The following is a 19,656-nucleotide window of genomic DNA, read 5'->3' on the forward strand; positions in this document are numbered from 1 at the left end:
GAGTTTTCCGTGTGTTCGAGATGTGCGTTTGGGTGTGATATGTGGGTGAGAGAGAGACGTTAGACGTAGTTGAAAGTCTCACCCTTCTGGAGTAAATCCTGCCTTGACATTTGAAATCGCTTTTCTCACGCACGTGCGAACACACACACACAGACGCGCGCGCAGAGGGTATTGGACAGAATATGGTAAACAGATCTGGGGACAGGGCGCGGTCCCCCCTGCTAGTTTTATTAAAGAAAAATATGCCGGGAGGGAGATGCAGGAGGCTAGGTTAGGCTGTCTGGAGGAAGCCTTTTAGTGCCAGCTATTTATCTGTTAGGCTGGAATTCCCCACCCCACCCCGCCCACTGCCCGAAAGAACCAGCCAGCGGGACCGGGGTTTGAGAAAGAGCGAAGGGTTCATTTTGCCCTCCAGGCGGTCGTTGCCGCTCTCCCGTCCGGCTCGGGCCACCTGCGTGAATGCCACCTGGCGGATGGCAGGGCGGCCTCTCGGCCCGGCGCTCCTCCCCTCTGCCTTCCCCCGAGAACCGTGACCAATGGCTCGTTCCCCCTCCGCGTAGGTCCCTCGCAGCACTCCTGGGGCGTCGGAGAGCTTTGCTGCTGGTGGCGCGCTGAGGGAAGAGCGCGGGCTGCGACTGTTCAGTCGAAGAGGCCCAAAGGAGTGAAAAGAGTAAGCCGGGGGGAGGAGAGAGAAGGAGCGGCCAGCCTCAGGCCCCCCACCATGCCTCGGTCGTTCCTGGTGAAGAGCAAGAAGGCTCACAGCTACCACCAACCCCGAGCCCCCGACGGCGACTACGGCTGCAGCTTGGAGAGCGTCTTGGCTCAGATCTGCGCAGGTAAGAGCCAAAACCCCTCCGCGATGACTCTCCCCCTCCAGCCGTCTCCCTGGGAGGCGCAAGACGGTCGCCTCTGGGCATCTGTTTCCCGCAGGTTGAGATCCCGGGAAAGGTCCGGGTTTTGGCAGGCGCGGCTGACAGAAGAGATGTCAGCCTAGATCTCCCTCCCCGTCCACTTGCTGGCTATGTTGGCAAAACACGCTGACCCGCAAACCGGCCGACCACATTTTAATCTCTCGCGTCCTGCTAATCCACCGCGAGTGGTCTCTTTACGGTTTAGTCTATCGGACTCACGGCGTTAACCGTGGGAATGGATTGGGGCCCGGTTGGACTGCCTAGATTCCCTGCGTTTGATTCAGCTGCCGCCCCCCCCCCCCCGCAAAATCAGGGATCAGCAACACCCTAGGGAAAACAATTGTTGTTTCTCCTTTTTTCATCCCTGGACAGACAGTACGGTTTCGCATCTGGGTCTCCCCGAACGGGATCCCCCCCAAGACCGCCTCTCCCCGGATTCTCAACTGCCCGATGGGGCGGACAGGACCTCCGATTCGGCCCCTAGCTGCGAAAGCAGCGTGTGTGATCCGGCCGCCGAGATCGAGGATTTCTGGAGACCGCCCTCCCCCTCGGCCTCTCCAGGTAGGTACTAGATGAGGCGACGGAGGGGAGATGGGTACTTTGAAGGAGGGCGCGTTGCCTCGGCGGATGAACCCAAAGTAGCCAGTCGCAGGCGATCCGAGCCCCTAAGAAGATTGGATTAACTCAGAATAAGACAGTAGTTACGCTAGCCATCATAACGTGCCGACAAAGCCACTAGGAGGGCTGTTTTGAGACAAAATAAACATAGAGGTACATGCAGGGCGTTTTTAAGAGGAGGGGGCGGAGGAGAAGGAGAGGGGGATCATTTCAGGGCTTATCCCGTCTTTTCGCTGTATCCTATGGCCAGGTACTGTAACGTTTTTTCTCTGTAGTTCTTGAATTTGTGGAAGTGAAGGACCCAAGTCTTGTGGTTACCGTTAACCGACTTAGTTTGATCGCCTCAGCACCGATCCACTTGATCATTTCAAATAGTGAATTATATTGGGATGGGGACCCCTCCATGTTTGGGCCAAGACTCATTCCCTTCTTTGCCCCGCAAAGGCCTCGTTTAAAGGGTAGTCCACGGTTTTCTGCTGAGTAAATCGCTTTTTGTTTAGCGAGGCTTCCTGTCAGAGAAGCCTGACTGGAACTGGAGGCTGAACCTCGGACGCCCGGAGTCCTTCGCTTTCTTGGGCAAGGTGTCCCCCTTGTCCCGTTGGGACCGCGAGAAAGAGAACGAGGTTTTCCCCTGCTGTCCTCAACAGCGTTAACCCGAAAGGGTTCCGAGGGTGTGGCTTTCCTAAAATGAGAAAGAAAGGGACCGGAGCGGGAATGGAGGTGGGGGAGAGAAGTTGAGGAACATTGGGGCGAAAAATGAGTGAAGGCTCCGCATATTCCGATTGGAACTGCCGGCGCTATATTAGATCGGGGCCCCCCACCCCCACCCCCACCCCCACCCCCCCGGCTCACCGGGCGAAATCACCCGGCAGGTTGGGGAGAGAAGCAGAACCGCAGGTGCAAGCGCTCACAGGGCGCCCGCGGGCCCTTTGCAGCGGGCTCGCGCTCCCCACCAGGAAGACGCTTGAGCAGCCCAACGTTTTGAAGGAAAGTCGGCGGGAGCGGAGAAAGAAAAGGGCGCACCTGATTGGCAGCTGTCCTTCCTTTCGCTCCTCGCCTGCCCAGAAGAGGCCACAGCGGCGAGCGCGGCTCCTTCTGGCGACCTCTCCAGAGAAGCGCCGTCTCGGGCTGGCTCTTTCGGCCTTTGATGTGGTGGGACCCGGGAGGAAGCAGCGCAGCTCGGTGCTTGGCGCAGCCGAGCCATTCGCGCCCGTTTTCTCTGTTCCCCCCCCCCTCCTTTTTTTTCTTGTTTTAACTACAAAAAGAAGCTTCCTCTTTTTCAAGAGCCGGTTGAGAAGTTTCACCGCTGGAATAGGAAAAGCGTAAGAGATCTCTCTGGCAGCAAAAATGGGGAAAGAGATTTTTTTAAAAAAAACCCGAAATCGAAAACGGCTGTACTGTACAACGAGGGAAAGCACTTTGTTACGGTTTCTCTAAGGGATATTTCCATTAATTGTGAAGCTGCGTTGTGACGAAAACTGAAAACAGTAAATCTGTTGCTTTATTTCTCCAACCGAGGCGATCAAAAGTTTTTAACCAAGTTGGATGTTGTCAAGTGTCAACTTTTGACCTCACAAAAATAAAATGAGAAACTGAGCGGCTAGATGCATATGGAAGAATTTATTCAGAGCCTCTCAAAGTGTAGTTGTTTTGTGAGGCAGGTTGTCGAAGTTGTGTCACCTGGAGGTAAATATCACTGCGGCTAGCAGGACCCCCATGGAATTTTTCCTGGTGTCTGTTAGCCTTTTGCACCGCCTGACTTTTTACACGAAAAACCCTTTTCCTTAAAAAAACAGGAAAGTGAATTGTTGCAAAACGACACCTCTAGACCCAAATGTGTCTGTGTGTGTTTTGAAAAGCAAAAATGAGAGCAGCTGCAGGCCCATTTTGTTGGGGTTGGGAGTGGGGAAGGGGAAAGATGCCCTCCTGTCTAGAAAAAGCCAAAGGCAAGCAGCTAGCAGGAATAGCAGAAAACATCCTGAAGGACAGGAGGCTGGATAGAGGGAAAAGCAGGTAGCATTCTGGCAAATCCATGCCTTGAAATAGGTTATGTTCCTCAAGGGAATAATTCTGGGAATGAGCAAGCTCCCACCCATTAGCTGTTTTATGAGCATGCCCACAGTTTGGGCACAAAAGTTCAAATACAGTATAAACCAGCCACTAAAGATTCAGGCCCTCTCTAATGACTAATGAAATCACTGATGATGATTGAAACATAAAATCCAAAGCTGAAGCTGATTTCTTCAGCCATTCTTACGGTAGCACTGCTCTGGGTAACAAATAATAATAATAATAATAATAATAATAATAATAATAATAATAATAAAAACATTTGTGGAAGAGCTGCCAATAAATCCTCAAAGACTTCCTGATTGGTTCAATGAGGCACCAATCTTTCACCAACTGAAATTATCAATAGGAACAGGATAATTATGGAATATCTACTGAGCTACGGAAGTTATTACTTCATTGCCTGTTATACTAATAAAAGCTCAACATTGAAAAGTGGCACATCTTCATACTTGTCAGAAGACAATAAAAATCTAAAGATAAATTACTTTAAAAGACTACTAAATCCCCTTGTCCTCCAGTCCTATAATATTTTTTTGCTCCTTTGCTGAAATGCAATGTATCCCTTAATTTCTTTAAAGGTTATTTTTTCTCCTCCCCACACTTGCAGAAGATGCTTTATTGGTACATTATGGGGGAAATAGTCTTCAATTACATCTTCATTGGTTAGCTAGTGTAATAATAATAATACTTTAAAATACAATAGAGTTGTGAATATTTGCTGCATTTCTTTCAATTTTTCTATATGTTATTTCATTTGGAGTGTCTGTCTTAGAGGTCCTCAAACTTTGTAGGAAAGTCAATGGACTCAAAATAGTTGTCTTGATGGATGTGAACCATCTCAAAACATAGAGATCAGAAGACAAAGCCCTGGGCTCCAGCCAGCCATCCACGAGCACCTTTATTTTCTAATAATACCTCATTGCGGGAAATACAAGTTATGCTCGATGTTGGTCCTTTAGTTTTGCAATATTTAATTGAATGAATGAATGAACGAATGAATGAATGAATGAATGCATAAATAAATAAATAGTGGCTTTCTTGAAAACACACATAGATTTACCTTCTCAGGCCTTGATATTGTTTTGTTCATTTTTTGTTTCATTTTAACTGAAATTTAATTGACACCTATACCTTTTAAACAAAATTCTCAAATTAAAAAAAAATACAATATGAGGATTTTTAAAAGCCCCACAACAAAGCAGTTTTATTAATTCAGTTGGTAAATAGTTGTATTTAAAATATCTATTTCAGTGTAAAAGCATAACTTGCAGATTCCAGGTGCAAATATAATGTAATATTTGTAAAGCCAACACTCTCTGATCTGAAAAAGCTAAGCAGGGTTGGACCTGATTAATGCTTGGATGGGAGACCAAGCAGAATTCCCAGGACTGTGGATTAGACTGGGAAGTGAAAAACAAAATAAAACAAAACCCACAAAACCTGGAAATACTGGAACAAGGTAATGGCAGATCACTTCTGCACTGTTGCCAAGAAAATTACATGGACATGCCCATGATGTATCCAGGAATTAAGTTTTACTCATATATTTAAAGTGTCAATTCAGACAAAAAAGGCAAGCATCTGAATGTACAACGTCAGCAGTGCGGTAGTCAAGCTTTCCTGGTTCAGGTTGCAAGTGACGTGTTGATTGTTTTCAGGGGAAACATTGAAGCAATCTGCAGGCTGACCACTAGCATGTTGGAGGGAAATATCAGCAGCCTTCTCTTTTTCTATGCGCAGAAAAACAAGAAAACCACATGATACAGTCTTAAAATGTTCATGGTCCATGTCTTTTGATTTTGCTGCAGATAGATATAGTTTTTTTTTTTTACAAGGACAACCTCAAGTGTGAGTTGTTTGGCTCACTTCATTAAGTTCCCACTTGGAGACTTTATATCATTGGGTTCAATATTAATATATTATAATATTAATAATATTTCGGTGAGCTATTTGTTCTATATTCAAACATTGCAGCATCAATTTTAATTCAAGCAAGTAGAGTTAATGGAGTTGTATCTAACTATATCCTGCTTTGTTTAACGAAGTCTGTCCAATCTTGCATTCTGTGAATGGAAGTTGGGGACTTGCTTTGTGCTGATTTCCCATTTCCTTCCTCACCGCACTCCCTCTGTGCACCCTCATCCAGATCAGATCTATATGGTTGGAACATAGTGGCATATGACATGATGTGAATATGACTGCAGGACAGAGATTTGCAAATAACTGCCTCCCTCCCTTCTTCTATTCATGGAAGCCATTCCCCCCTACAGAGAGTCACCTTATGAAGGTGAATATAAGCACCTAAAAGAGATAAGAATATAGTCTTAATAACAGACAAAATATCAGTTTTAAATGCTGCTTTATTTTGATTTATGTCCTGTATTTCTGAACATAAAGTATTCAAGGTGATAGACAATTTAAGAAAAAATATAAAACTGTATAAAGACAATTCAAGTGTCAACTACTTGTGGAGCTCTTCTTTGGAAAGCTTGTCCCCATCTCCTCCTAGAAATCTCAAACCCCTAAAGTTTCTGAAGATGCTGAAGGCAACTTCAATTGGTTAAATTCTCAGATGGTTTCTAGTTAAATCCCAAAATGGGAAAAGCTTTTGCTATTATCTCTTCAAAATACCACATCTATATAGCTAATTACTCACCAGCTTAGAAGATGGGCAAAGGTATTGCTGAAGAAGGTTCATGCAGGCAATCAGTTCTGAGATGAGACCCAAGAATGATAGAATTAATCTCACTGGTTTCGGGTCAGGAAAAAGAACAAGTGGAGAATTAATTTCCCTTTAATCTCAAAATCCTACACAAAAGACAGCACAGAGTTATATTTTTGAAAACAGCCTTTTTTCCCCCCACCTAAAGCAAAATACATATGGAAAATATAACACTATTACTTACAGGAACAGTAACTAAATTCATGAAAAACATTGAATTCATACCTAGATGAGTGGTTGTTATGAAGCTTTTGTTTAAATGTATAAGTAGGAGAGCTGGTTCAGCATTATTATTTATTGCTTACAGGAGAGTTTAATTTCTTCATTGCATGTTAATTCTGACAGAGTGTTTTGTGTTCATTTGAAACACTAGATAAATGAGAGAGTGATTGTCCTGAAATTGCAATGTAACTTTGATAAAGCAATTTGAATGTAGATGTCTTCCCTTCCCTTCCCTTCCCTTCCCTTCCCTTCCCTTCCCTTCCCTTCCCTTCCCTTCCCTTCCCTTCCCTTCCCTTCCCTTCCCTTCCCTTGAAGGAGGCTTGTGACTGCATGCATTATGTGGACTTCCTATTAATTGTCTCTACACTATTTGTATCTTACCAGCTTCCGAGCAGTCCATCTGTCCATCTTTAGATGAACCTTCCCACTTCTCCCTGCCCCTGAAACCCTACACATGGAACAGCCTGGGAAATACTGAACTGAGACATTTGGTACAGAACTGCAGGCCCTGCTCAACTCTGGAACGTGGTCTCTTCTGTGAGCGGGGATCTGAGCCTGCTCTGTATGCATCAGAGCGTAACTCAGCTCTTGGACTCTATGGTGACTTTGGCTCTCCTGGACTCTTTGAGCGGCCAGCAGCAGCCCCTGGAATCTTTGTGGAGACCCCAACTGGACTGCAACCAGAGAAGAGTGCAAATAGCATCAAATTGGAGTCAGAACTCCTCTGTCGCCCTCTGTTGCTCAGCAGTGGCTCCTACAAATGCGTCAAATGCAGCAAGGTAGGAATTAGGATGTCTCTGGAGACCCTCTCAGTACAGATAGTGCAGTCTGAAGAGGAAGAGCCAGACAAAGGATGGGCAAAGCAACAGGCAAAGCTGGCCAAAATAGAGGTAGATCGATGACCTGAAGAACAGATGGGAGGTGGGGCCAGAGTGTCACATGACTTGATGAGGTGATTCTAAAGACCATAGGAAGATGCCTATGGGAAATCCACAGCAGGACATGAAATCCAGCTCTCATTCCCCAACACCTATTAAAAAAAAAATCCAAAATCTAATGCTGTGATTCTGATTGTGGGGTAGTATATATAGCCATTATTATTAGTCACCACTAATAGCTTTTTGCTGATCTGAGTGGATTTTTGCCAAGTTTCATTACTGTATTCATCACATACTATGTATCACAAAAGGTCATAATACCCTTTTCATAAAGCAATCCAAAATTGTTTCCAGTTTAACTACCTAGCTGATTGATCTGTTTAATGGATCACATGTAATTTTTTTAAAAAAACCTGTCACCTGGCTGTATAGACTAGCTTAAACTGGGAATCCCTGAATGTAACCATCCTTTAAAAACAGCTACAATACAATTCCTAGAATAACAGCATTAATTGTCAACAGCAACTACTTCTCAAGAAGCATTTCTACGTCCATATTGTCCTTTTGTTGGAGCTCAGTGGTATTACTAAGGGAAATCCTGGGTCTGGCAAATTCAAGAGCCTAGAGTCAGAATCTGCTGTGAGCTTTAGTCCTGGACACTGATGTTTTCCTTCATTCTTTGTTTCTCAGGACTTCTCTACTCCACATGGCCTAGAGGTGCATGTTCGTCGTTCACACAGCGGCACCAGGCCCTTCGCTTGTGAAATGTGTGGCAAGACATTTGGCCATGCTGTTAGCTTGGAGCAGCATAAAGCTGTGCACTCCCAGGTGAGAGTGCAGGAGAAGGCGGCTCTGGGGGGTGATGGATCCTTGGAACTAGGAGTCTTCAGGTGTCAGAGAGCATGAGGATGATCAGATGAGCATTAATCCTGAATGACTCCTCTCTACACAGTTGTAGCCCAACTGGAAACAGATCCATGAAAGAGTCAAATAAGATCTCCCTCCTACATTACAGTTCTCTAAGAGGAGGCTGCTAAAAGATACACTCTATGGCAGATTTCCACATAAAGGCCAGAAGTTTATACTACTGTTATTTGTGGCATAACTAGTGACATTAGTCCAATATTCACATGAGGTGAATGTCTTTTACTTCTATTAGTAGGGTGGAGACATTCTGGGACAACCAACTGCTTGAGATAATAAGATTTATTAACTCAAGACATCGGAAGAGTACCAGGTTGGACAAAGCTGCTCAATGTGATTGAGCAAAGCCTGTGGCAACAAACTTAATAATAATCACTGCGTGAAAAGCCACCTGATCTTCTGTGGCCTCTTCATAAATGCAGTTATCAGAGGAGCTGTAAAGATTAGAATCCCTCAACGTTCCAACCAATATATATGTGAGTGTATGGATTTATTCCCATGCTGTGGCATAGCAATTGATTCTCTTCTTCCCAGGAACTATAATAACAAGAGGCCTGGGGAAAGCTTTGGATGCAGGCATTGCTAGGAGAAGCAAGGGAGAGCCAGTGAAGGGAAACTTCCCCAGGCAGTTGGAGCAATGGGATGGCATTTTTCCTCTCACCTCTGGCTCCTAAAGCCCATCTTTAGAGGCATTCACTGCACTCAGCATTTTCCTGTCACTTAGGTGATTTACAACCCACTGTGCTGACCCAGGACAATTGGGTCTGCTCCTGAGGCCAAGGTGAAGCGGCAAGTCCCAGGAGAAAAGAGTATGAGGTTTGGGGAAGAAGAAGGTGAAGTTGACCAGGCTTGCACATGCTGAAAGGTGGAGGGAATTTGTTTGGGGGCATCTGTGGGAGTATCAGCCTCCTGATGCTCATGACCTAATCAGAAAAAGAAGGCGATAACGTAACTGCGCAGGAAAGGTGCACGGTCTCTCTGGCAGACACAGTAGAATGGGCTAGAGGCGCCCAGAGCCTGTGGGAAAGGGGGGTCCTGCAGCAGACCGACTGGTGCTCGCATGGGGTGTTTCCTTCCATTTTCCCAAACCCTCACCCATTTTACTACTTTCCAGCCAGAATCCTTAGACTGGCTTCACTCTGCTTCAGCAGTGGGCGGGCTGTGAGGTGGAGGCCCTGTTGTGAGGACATGTCCTCTGCAAAAGTTAAGTGCGGTGTCTTTAAGCTGGGGCAGGGAAGTTGTGTGGATGGGCTTTGTGTCTGAGTACACACACGTCTGCCTGTGTAGACAAAGAAAATGTGAAAAGCTTTTAGATGGACTAATATGGTATTTTGGTTGTCACTTGGGGCTTGTTTGTGTGAAGCAACTACCACTCATAAGACCCTGCTGAGATCTTTCTATTATATAAAAATTAAGCGTTGTTGGAAAAACTCTTTTTAGGATCAGGATAGGAATGAAAGATAAGCGATAAGTTAACCCAAATTCAAATTTGGTTGCAACTATTTCTTTAAGTGAACACATACTGAAATACGATTCTTTTTGAAGGAAGCACAAATTCAACTTTCTTTATGATAGCTACTTACAGAAATCCATGCAAGCAACAATGGAGAGGAGACAGTTATACTTAAGGCAGTCGAACAAGGGGAGAAAGTCCAAGGAATGGGACTGGCATTTGAGTGAGGGTGCCTTCTTAAAACATCACAGAACCTGAAACTGAAAAGTGAAGTTTTATGGCTGAATGGGCTTGGGAGAAATTTGCGGTTTGAAACTAAATTTGGAACATGGTATTCCTTTTTGCATGCTTGATGTATCACTACCACTTCTCGTCGTTCCCATAAGAGCCTTTAAGAGGTCCCATTCTTTTTTATAAGGACACATAGGAAAGTATGAGGAAAGAATATTCATTTCAGGGAGAATTGCACGCTTATTTAGTTTATTTAGTAAGGATAATACATTGCCGAAGATGCTTTTTAATTGCATTAGAACAGTGTTGTCCAAACCTGGCCACTTTAAGATGAGTGGACTTCAACTCCCAGAATTCCCCAGCCAGCATGGCTGGCTGGGGAATTCTGGGAGTTGAAGTCCACTCATCTTAAAGTGGCCAAGTTTGGACAACACTGCATTAGAAGGATGACGGGCCAGTGCTTTTTCTCATACAGCTTAATCCTTTATACCCTGCATTTACATTGCCTAACAGGCATGCTTAGTATAAAGATTGCTCTCTTCCACATTCTGGATTGTATTCAGATATTCCCATCAGGCCTCAGTCACATGAGGGAGACTTAAAGGTGCTTCTCATCTTGTGTGTAATCACGGACCTTCCAATCTAATTTGATAGTTCCTAGCAGGTCAGCTTCTTCACATTTGCTTCAAGGTCATAGGTAAACAGTTTTCCACAATCTGGTGCCTTCTGTGTTAGAACTACTGTACAATGTTTACAATACTGCCTGGAAATTGAGAGTTGTAGCCCATATGAAGGGCTAGAATTTCCTTGTGATCTAGGTGACTGCTGTCAGAAAGGAAGTTCTTGATTAGATTGATCTCCATTGTGAATCGGTAGACATAGGCCTAACTACAATTACTATAATTAATCTTGCTTCAAAAGCAAGACTTTTTTTCTCCATAAATATCCAACATGGTTCGATTTAGACTGAAGATGGGCTATGGAAGGTTTGGCTTAAACTAATCTGAATTGGGTTTTCATGTCTGCTGTTTCATAAGAAAAACAAATATCCATTTGCTTCAATGGGAGCTCGTAGGCCTTTTCAAATTACAGATTTGGGTAGCTTGGTCTAGATCAGGACAGTATAGGCAGGGTGTCTTGTTCATCTGTAAAAGAAAAATCTTGCACTCAAGGACAAATTACATGATTAATATCAAATGTTGAAAAGTGGTTGTACAGCACAAATCATATTGGAAAGTAATACTTTTTCTATACACCTTTCACAGGTGTTTTGTTTGTTTGTTTTAACATCTGGTTATGGTGGTGTCACCTTCCTTCCTGGCTTCTTATGCAAATGACACTGGTGAGAAATTTTCTTTGTAGCTGTCAATGCACAAAGATATTTGGTTTTTATGGCTGTGTAGACTGCCCTGAGATTTCTTTGGGATGAAAGTATGATCCATGAATTTCTAGAATGAATAAGTAACCAGTCAAACAATCATTGGATCATTCTGTTCCATTCAGAGAATTTGGAGAATTCTGTACACAAAAAGACTCTGAGCCCTAACAGTCCTCAGTTTGTTGGGTGAGTCAGTTATCCCACCAGACAGCAAACCCAGCCTATTCTTCCTTCATGTTGTTCACACTATTGCAGTTTGCAATATCCTTGGGCTGTAAGTCAAACTTTCCAAATGGAAACCAAGAGATGTGTGATGTGTGGGCAAAGGTACATTTCTTCCAAAGCAGAAGCATTTTAAGGTTCAAAAACCAAGTTTCTGCCATTTATTGAACATCTGGATTTTTTTCCTCTTTCCAGTGCAAACACTGCTGAATTGCAGGCAGTGGGGCATAGGCCAAAGCAGGGTTTTTCCCGCACGTGGTAGGTCTTTCTGTGCAGAAGCAATGTGTTAGGGCAATGAAATTTATAAAAGGGCTGATTGATTCTTCTAGCCTGTCTAGTTTATTTTAGACATTTATTGGCATTCATTTTTTTTTTGTAGGAAACTATCCTGGTGGGAGAGTTTTCTGAATATTCTGAAATGTGTCCAGACCCAGATTATGATCCACTAGCTGCTGGCTGGGGAATTCTGGGAGTTGAAGTCCACACATTTTAAAGTTGCCAAGTTTGAGAAACACTGCACTAGCTCTTGGTTTGATTATTTTTCCAAAAGTATTCCAAAACATTAATAATCTTTCTTATTCCTTTCTCCCACCAAGATTCTTCTCTTTGTCAGATATTTCTTTAAAATTATACACTGTAGTAATTTGTTTCACAAAATGGACTTTCTATTAACTTTTGTTATGTTGTGAATCAGTTAGTGAGGATAAGACAATTAATGTTCCAGTTATATTGGTGTGTCTTATATAGTTCAATAAAGTCTGTTTTCTTTTTGCAGGAACGTAGCTTTGACTGTAAGATCTGTGGGAAGAGCTTCAAGAGATCTTCCACTTTGTCCACACACCTTCTCATCCACTCAGATACCCGGCCTTATCCATGCCAGTACTGTGGAAAGAGGTTCCACCAGAAGTCTGACATGAAGAAGCACACTTTCATCCATACAGGTGAAGTCTGCATTTTCCTCAAGCTTCATAGATATATTGCCTTTTCTTGCTGGTGGGATAAATATATACAGTAGGCATTGATTTAACCCAGCTAGTTCCTTTCTTCTAGTACTCTCTCTCTCTCTCTCTTCATGATCATCATCTCCTATCTATCTATTTATCTATCGAAGGATAGCATGTTCCTAATAAGTCAGGGTGTAGAAAATTTCAGGACCAGCATATCTGCTAGTATAAATTAATTTCTGAAAGATGAATAGGGTTGTTGTTGATTGAAGTGGAAGAAATCCTATACTAGAGGGTTATAAGACTTAGCCAAATAAATGGGAATATATAAAATAGGTGTGATTTGTTCCTATAATTAGCCAGTCAGAACAAAGTAATTTGGTGTATGTTGTTTTTAGGCACTATGTTAATCATTGTAACTTTTCCATTGTTCTTAGTACTACTCAAAATATGGGGGAACTTAATGAAATATAAGATATCTGCTGATTGATCCTCTCTTCACCCTCATTTTAGGAAATTACGGTTTTTCAGTAGCTAGTGAGAAGGGCTAAATTTTAAATGGAGTAGTATAATATAACAGTTCCCATATCTATATTAACTGAAAAGTTATAGATATCTGCACCCTAAAATTCTTGCAAAAATGCAGGCCCTATGATTAAAGAAATCATTCCCAATCAGATACAAAATTCATCAGGTGACCTTGGAGAAGTCACTGCTTCAATTTTGCCTATCTAGCAAAATGTTCATGTGGCAGACCTGATATCTCACCCATTGTTCCTGCTGTGAAAAAAATGTGGGAGCTCTGCTTTTATGGACTTCTATGGACTTTATGTGGCTACATTACAATGCTTTTCTCCAGTCATTTAGGCAACAGAAAATTAGGCCAGTATATTTTGCATTATTCTCATTGCAGAACTCTTTTTTTGCCTTAGTAACAAGGTCCAAAGTGATCTTTGCTCCTAGTTTTAATGCAGGACAAGTTAAGGAAGGTGATTGGTAGATTCCTGACTTTATTTCCTCTCCCACTAAATGTCACTAGCCAGCAAGAAAAACATCCACCAGCGATTCTCCTGAATGTGACATGTGGCTGGGGAGAAGGTGATTTTCAGATGGCTAGAGCAGTAGCTTTACTCATCTGTCAAACATGTTTTGTTGTGTGCGTGGATAAGTTCAAAGGGAGACTGAGTGCCAGTTGATCTTCTGGCTCTTTTTGGACATAGGCTTATGGTTAATTCTGGAACAGCACTAGCTTCCCCAACCCCTGCTTCCCAGAAAACAGCTTTGTTTCTCCCTTATCTCCAACTTTGAATAAACTTTTTGAGCATCTGGAGCAGGTGCTGTTTTGGACTCCATCTTTGGCTTGTCTGATGTGCAGTTAGGTGATTGGGAGTCAGGAGGTAGAAGTGGTCATTCTGCACGGGGTGGGCAGAGATAGAAGAAAAACTTTGTATTAAGATTGGAGCAATAGATCTCAGCCAGAGACACTCCTCACCAGCTTTTTGTCGATTTTCAAAGCCTGATCTCTGTCTCTCTTTCTGTCATGAGTTCCATGGTGTGCTCTTTAGCCACATCCTGGATGAGTGGGGAGCTAAGAGACAAGAGAGTGCTAATTAAAAAAAAAAAACACCAAACAAAAACCAGGAATTTGTGTAACAAGCAAACAGGGCTTTGGAAAAGGCATCCTATTGGCAGATGCCCCCATGGAGGCCAGGTATCCAAACTTTATTGCAGTTCCTGTGCTAGCATAAAGATTTGTTTTCATCATTTTTCGGGTATGAAGGACATTGTTCTCTTTGTGTGTTAAGCTATTCCACATAAATGCAACCTCATATTATAATAGCAACCACTATATACCACCATTTGATATTGTTCTTCATGGCTCTAGTAATCATACATATAATCATGTAATTCCCTAGACTGGACCATACACACATTCAGTATTATTTGTTTGTCCCATAACATATCATTTCTTCCACGCTCTTGGTCTGGGGGAAAAAAAAACCCAGGACACATCTTATTTCTACAAAAAGGGCATGGCATTTATTGAGGATATCATTTTCCTGAAGTGAAACATTTTACTTTTAGAAAATGTTAAGAATGATGAGGAGAAGTATTAGATTTGACTTACTTAAAACATGTTTCTTGTAATGTAATCTGTTTATATATACTAATCCCTATGAGAGCTCATGATATAGGAGCCTTTCCTGGTCCAGATACCAAGCAGATCCTTGTCTGTTTAGATGAGTTCTGCAGCATTGTGCCATCTTGTACTAACAGCTAGACCCAAACTTAGCTGCAAAGAGAGCATCTATATGAAATGAAATGACTTTATTTTAATCGTTGACCAGCCCTAAATAAAAGAAAATCACATAGAAATAAAATAAAATAAAATAAAATAAAAACATAGGCAGCACAGATATAAATCTCTTAAGAGACCATCATAAATTTTAGTAAGCGGCAGGAGCCTGACACAAGCAGCAGCAGCCAACAGCCACAATGATAACCTCTTCTAGGTGAAATATGAGCAGGTTGCAACTTTCAGTCTCGTTTTGTATGTGTGTGAGTATGTGTGTGTGCATGCCTTCGAGTCAGTTTTGGCAACTGACTAGGCAAGCCCTGCAGTTTTCTTGGCAAGGTTTTTCAGAAGTGGTTGGCCATTGCCTCCTTCCCAGGGCTGAGAGAGAGGGACTGGCCCAAGGTCACCCAGCTGGCTTTGGGCCTAAGGCAGGACTAGAACTCATGGTCTCCCAGTTTCTAACCTGATGCCTTAACCGCTATACCTAACTGGCTCTTTTTTTGTCTCATTGTTTGCTCAGAAGTTATTTATTTAGTTTTTCCAATGAAATAACTTTAGGGCTGTGTGTAGTGATAGACAAGGAGGCACAATCTCAAATGTCATTTTCTCTTTTGATAAACACAGAAACTAAGGCAATGAATTATGGAGACAAACAGAAAAAGCAAGATATTGCAGATTTAAATGAATATTTTTCACAGGGATTTCCTGCTGACTTACAACTTTCTGTTTTGGCTGCACTAAAGATCCATAACAAATATACACTACACCCTGAATAATTTAAATCAGCACTTATAACTACAACCTGATCTTTTTTGTATTTGGGAGTTCTTGCAATGGGCACCTGCAGATAACCCTGATGATAAAAAAAAATGACACCCAGTGGTGTCAAAACACAGCTCCATGTTTGTTCTCACGCACTGAGGTTGGATGCAAGTTCAGAAGTCATGGGGTTTGCATTGTGATGTCACAACACATATTTTGCTACTTGCCCTCTCTTGCCTGCCCCTGCAAACTCCTATAGAATGTCTATTGTTGTTATGACACTTTCAGGGAAATAGGTTGTCAGTGTTACTTTAGGGCAGGCCTTAGCCACATAGCACTTGGTGCTCCTTAAAATGGCACCCAATTAAAAAAAAAAAGATCTATAATGTCTGAAATTGCGTGAGACCACCAAATTGTGAGATTTTTGAGCATGCTTGCACAAAATCTCACGAAGATCTGAAGACATGATCAAACCCATTTTAGTGCAGGAATACGTTTTCCAAGGAGGGCTGAAAGCCTTGATGAGCAAACTGCTGAAGAATTCTATTCTTCTTGTCTATGACACCTCAGCCATAATTGCTGGAAAGATCAGTGTTGGAGCTATCAAATCTGGGCTTCAAACCTCCAGATGACCATGAAGTGGCATGAAGCAAACAGTTTCTCTTTTTTCTCTTCCATCTAGTGATCCTCAGTTCTTCAGCCCAGTTCTGATCATTCTAGTCAGTTTGACTACTGTGCCTTGAAGAAACTGCTGGATTAAATTGGGTCCATTAAAATTATACTCCTCTCTAGAAAGATTTTATCCTTCATGTTTCTAGACAGAATATCTAGGACTGACCTGCATGTCTTCTTGGACTTTCCAGGCTAGTTTGGTAGGGCTGCTGTATTGTTTAACTCTGTGTCCATCTTCTCATCATTCCCAGGTGAGAAGCCCCACAAGTGCCAGGTGTGTGGCAAAGCTTTCAGCCAGAGTTCAAACCTGATCACTCATAGTCGGAAGCACACTGGCTTCAAGCCTTTTGGCTGTGACCTGTGCGGCAAAGGCTTTCAGAGAAAGGTGGATTTGCGGAGACACCGAGAGACACAGCATGGTCTGAAATGAGAACGTGGTGGAATCTGGAATAACAACAAAAACACTATGTCAACGAACTTCCCTTTTCTCCTTGTGGGCTGCCCGTGTCCTGCCTCTGTCTCTCTGGTCTGATCCTTTGGTTCACTTCCTGTCATATTCTCACTAAACAGGAAGTCAGAGGAAGTTGGTCAGAGTTTTGCAGAATTTAACTCAAAGGCCTTGGAATGAAAGTGAAACGCCAAGCCTAAAGAGGGTGGGGTGAAGCACCTCTTTCTTTAGAATTAAACACTGGACCAATAACATACATTTCTGTTCCCTCCCACTCACTCACCTTGTAGCACAAAAGGCCCTATTTGGATAAGCTACTGGCGTCTATGAGCCAGAAAATTATTTTTCTCAGTGAATCCCACAGACTGCTTTGGTTTCCTGAAAGTTCATTTTCTGGGTTGCCTGAACGTCACATGGTAATCACACAAAGTGGTGTGATGAAAGAGAGCGTGATTTATGTTTCGTACCATTTAAGAGTTAAAACTTCATGTTTTCATTATTTTATTTTATTTTATTTTATTTTATTTTATTTTATTTTATTTTATTTTATTATTTTATTTTATTTTATTTTATTTTATTTTATTTTATTTTTTTTTATTTTTTTGCCTGGGGATTTTAAATTGACAGTTAATGGAGCAGTTGAGAACTAAAGACTGTTTCTGGCTTGTATTTCCCTCTTTGTAAGGCAGAAAATATGTGATTGTAAAACACATGATTGGCAAGAAGGTCCTATCCAGTGCTACAGTGATGAGAGGAGATGTGAAGCCCTGTAAATGTCATCGATTCTGTAGCCACAGATGCAGTTCCATCTTTCTGCCACAACCATATAAATATTGGCTTCAAATGTGGGTAAAAAATAGATGAGACCCCATGAATTTCTCCTTGATAATCCATTATTAAAACAATACAGTGAGCCTATTAGAGTGGGTGAAGGAAGTCAAATACCTCTCAAACTTCAGTGGGAGTCAGAGGAAAAACTTTAGATGCTCTTCTAGACAACCCATCGACCAACCACATGTAAAGTGTCAGATTTTTGTACTGTCTGCCTCCTCAAAATTACGATGGAAGATCCTACTACACCACTTCCTTGGGTTGTTCCTGGCAATTTTGTATTAGATTCTTGAACACTAGCAGGGGGCTGAGGCAATGTTTTTTCTTTGGAGGAAGAGAGTTTCTCCACTACTTCAGCCTCAGTTTCATGGGTGACTGCAAGGGGGAAATTAATATTGGGTGCCTCATGATGCCATAATGTAATTACATACTGCAATTATGTAATTTGTGACATTTATGGGATGACGTCATGATGCACGTGATAACAATGTGGTCTATACTGTATGTCTTTATTAGAAACTGCATGTTCTTCCTCTCACAAACATTGCTGGTGCAGGGCCCTGGGACTAGGAACCAGCACGGATGGATTTAACTTCTTATTTCCTGCTGCAGTTCCCAAGCGAGATTAGGGATTGGGTGCCTCCAATTTACACCTGCAAAAAGATGTCTTGAAATAACAGGTCCTTTTTTGCAGTACCCATTGCAAGTGTATCTCCTCTCTTGTTCTGCATTGGGATTGTCCTGAGGTCAAAGGTTTAAAGCCCCATGACACCCTTTACAGATTAGGATACTGAATGCCTTGAATTTATGGGAAAAGAAACATGCACTCAAAGTAGATAAGGTAATGTGTCCTTTGGCCCTTGGCTAGGGGCTGATATTAAATAGGGCGCTAGACTGCAGCACTACCCCTATGCTCTGTTTCACAAGACTATCTGGGTTCAGTTTTATCTGACATTGCATCCTTGTGCCAGGCATTGACTCTACAGTAGTGACTATCAAGCTGGGAATTTGAGGCACAAGGTGTCTCAATGGTGTCCTTCAAAAGTTTGAATCAACCTAGGGAAGACTCCTAGTAATCCTGTATACACATTGTATATGCGTGCAAATAGTGTATGTTTAGCATGCATTGGGAAGGAAACTGTTCATGAGGAACTGCAAAGGAAGAATTACATATAAAGCAAGCGGGGACTTAATTCTAGATACAGTTGAGATTTGCCCTTAAATTGAAAGGGAGGAGAACAGGTAGGGACAGGGACAGATTTACCTTCTTAAATGGCATTGAAATTCTGCAGTTAGGTATCAGACAGGCAAGGATCAGCCTACCTGTCAGATCTGAATAGCTAGACAGTTTATAGCTGTCTATTCCTAATCACAATGACGCCAAAATGACAAAACTTATGTTGTGACAGCATGGTGCAAGTTCTGCCTTTCTACAGTCATGTTGTGACATTGCACACAAGAAATAAGGGCTGGAGTTTATGTCACAACATCACAATACACATACACAATTCCTCATTTGCCTCCAACCCTCCTTGCCTATATCTGGGACTGTTTGCTCTGAAGTAGTCTTGGGTCCAAAAGGAGTTGCCTTAACTAATCCTGGCCATACCTCATGAGGGAAAGGGAGGAAAGGAAAAAAAAAATCTGTTTTTACTTTATAGGTAGGAATGTAAAGTCTTTTGTGTAGATTCTACAATGTGTCTTATGTTCATCAATTCATATTTATTCAAGTAAAGCTTAAATTAATAAAGTACTGAGGATTCTCAGGCGTAGTATTTATTTCTACAAAAAGCGTTAACCTGTGTTCTGTCATTAAATGGACTTCCAGTGGGCTAACATCCATAAGAATATAGCAAGAACAGCGTATTTATAAAATTTCTAATGTTTCTTTGTATGGCAATATAATAACTGCACATGGAATATAATACATTACACATAGAATCAAAGTGTGATCTATAGTCTGTGGGTAGGGGTATAAGATTCTGAACCAAATTTGCTGACATGGACATAATGTTTATGACAGTCCTCTACAAATATTGTAAGAAAACATGCCCAATCCATATTCAAGTAT

At 42.3% G+C, this 19,656-nt stretch overlaps 1 protein-coding gene across 1 annotated transcript; it reads left to right on the plus strand.

The window, feature by feature from the left end:
- Positions 1-567: 567 nt before the first annotated feature.
- GFI1 (growth factor independent 1 transcriptional repressor) lies at positions 568-17,213 on the plus strand. Its single transcript, XM_088153940.1, has 6 exons — positions 568-836; positions 1,284-1,472; positions 6,931-7,325; positions 8,115-8,252; positions 12,408-12,573; positions 16,558-17,213. Exons 1-6 carry the CDS (start codon positions 722-724, stop codon positions 16,734-16,736), a joined length of 1,182 nt encoding a protein of 393 aa, XP_088010066.1. The 5' UTR covers positions 568-721; the 3' UTR covers positions 16,737-17,213.
- Positions 17,214-19,656: the final 2,443 nt, after the last annotated feature.

This window comes from Python bivittatus, unplaced genomic scaffold (assembly GCF_059951505.1).
Source record: "Python bivittatus isolate LINGU-HERP-01145 unplaced genomic scaffold, Pbiv_v1 ctg000700_np1212, whole genome shotgun sequence".
Taxonomy (NCBI): domain Eukaryota; kingdom Metazoa; phylum Chordata; class Lepidosauria; order Squamata; family Pythonidae; genus Python; species Python bivittatus.

What these genes read in the sequence shown, in the direction of transcription:
- GFI1 (XM_088153940.1), top strand. Translation starts at nt 722, where the DNA reads ATGCCTCGGTCGTTCCTGGTGAAGAGCAAGAAGGCTCACAGCTACCAC. An exon ending in ATAAAGCTGTGCACTCCCAG is followed by an intron (nt 8,253 to 12,407) that starts GTGAGAGTGCAG and finishes TTCTTTTTGCAG; the next exon opens with GAACGTAGCTTTGACTGTAA. An exon ending in GCACACTTTCATCCATACAG is followed by an intron (nt 12,574 to 16,557) that starts GTGAAGTCTGCA and finishes CATCATTCCCAG; the next exon opens with GTGAGAAGCCCCACAAGTGC.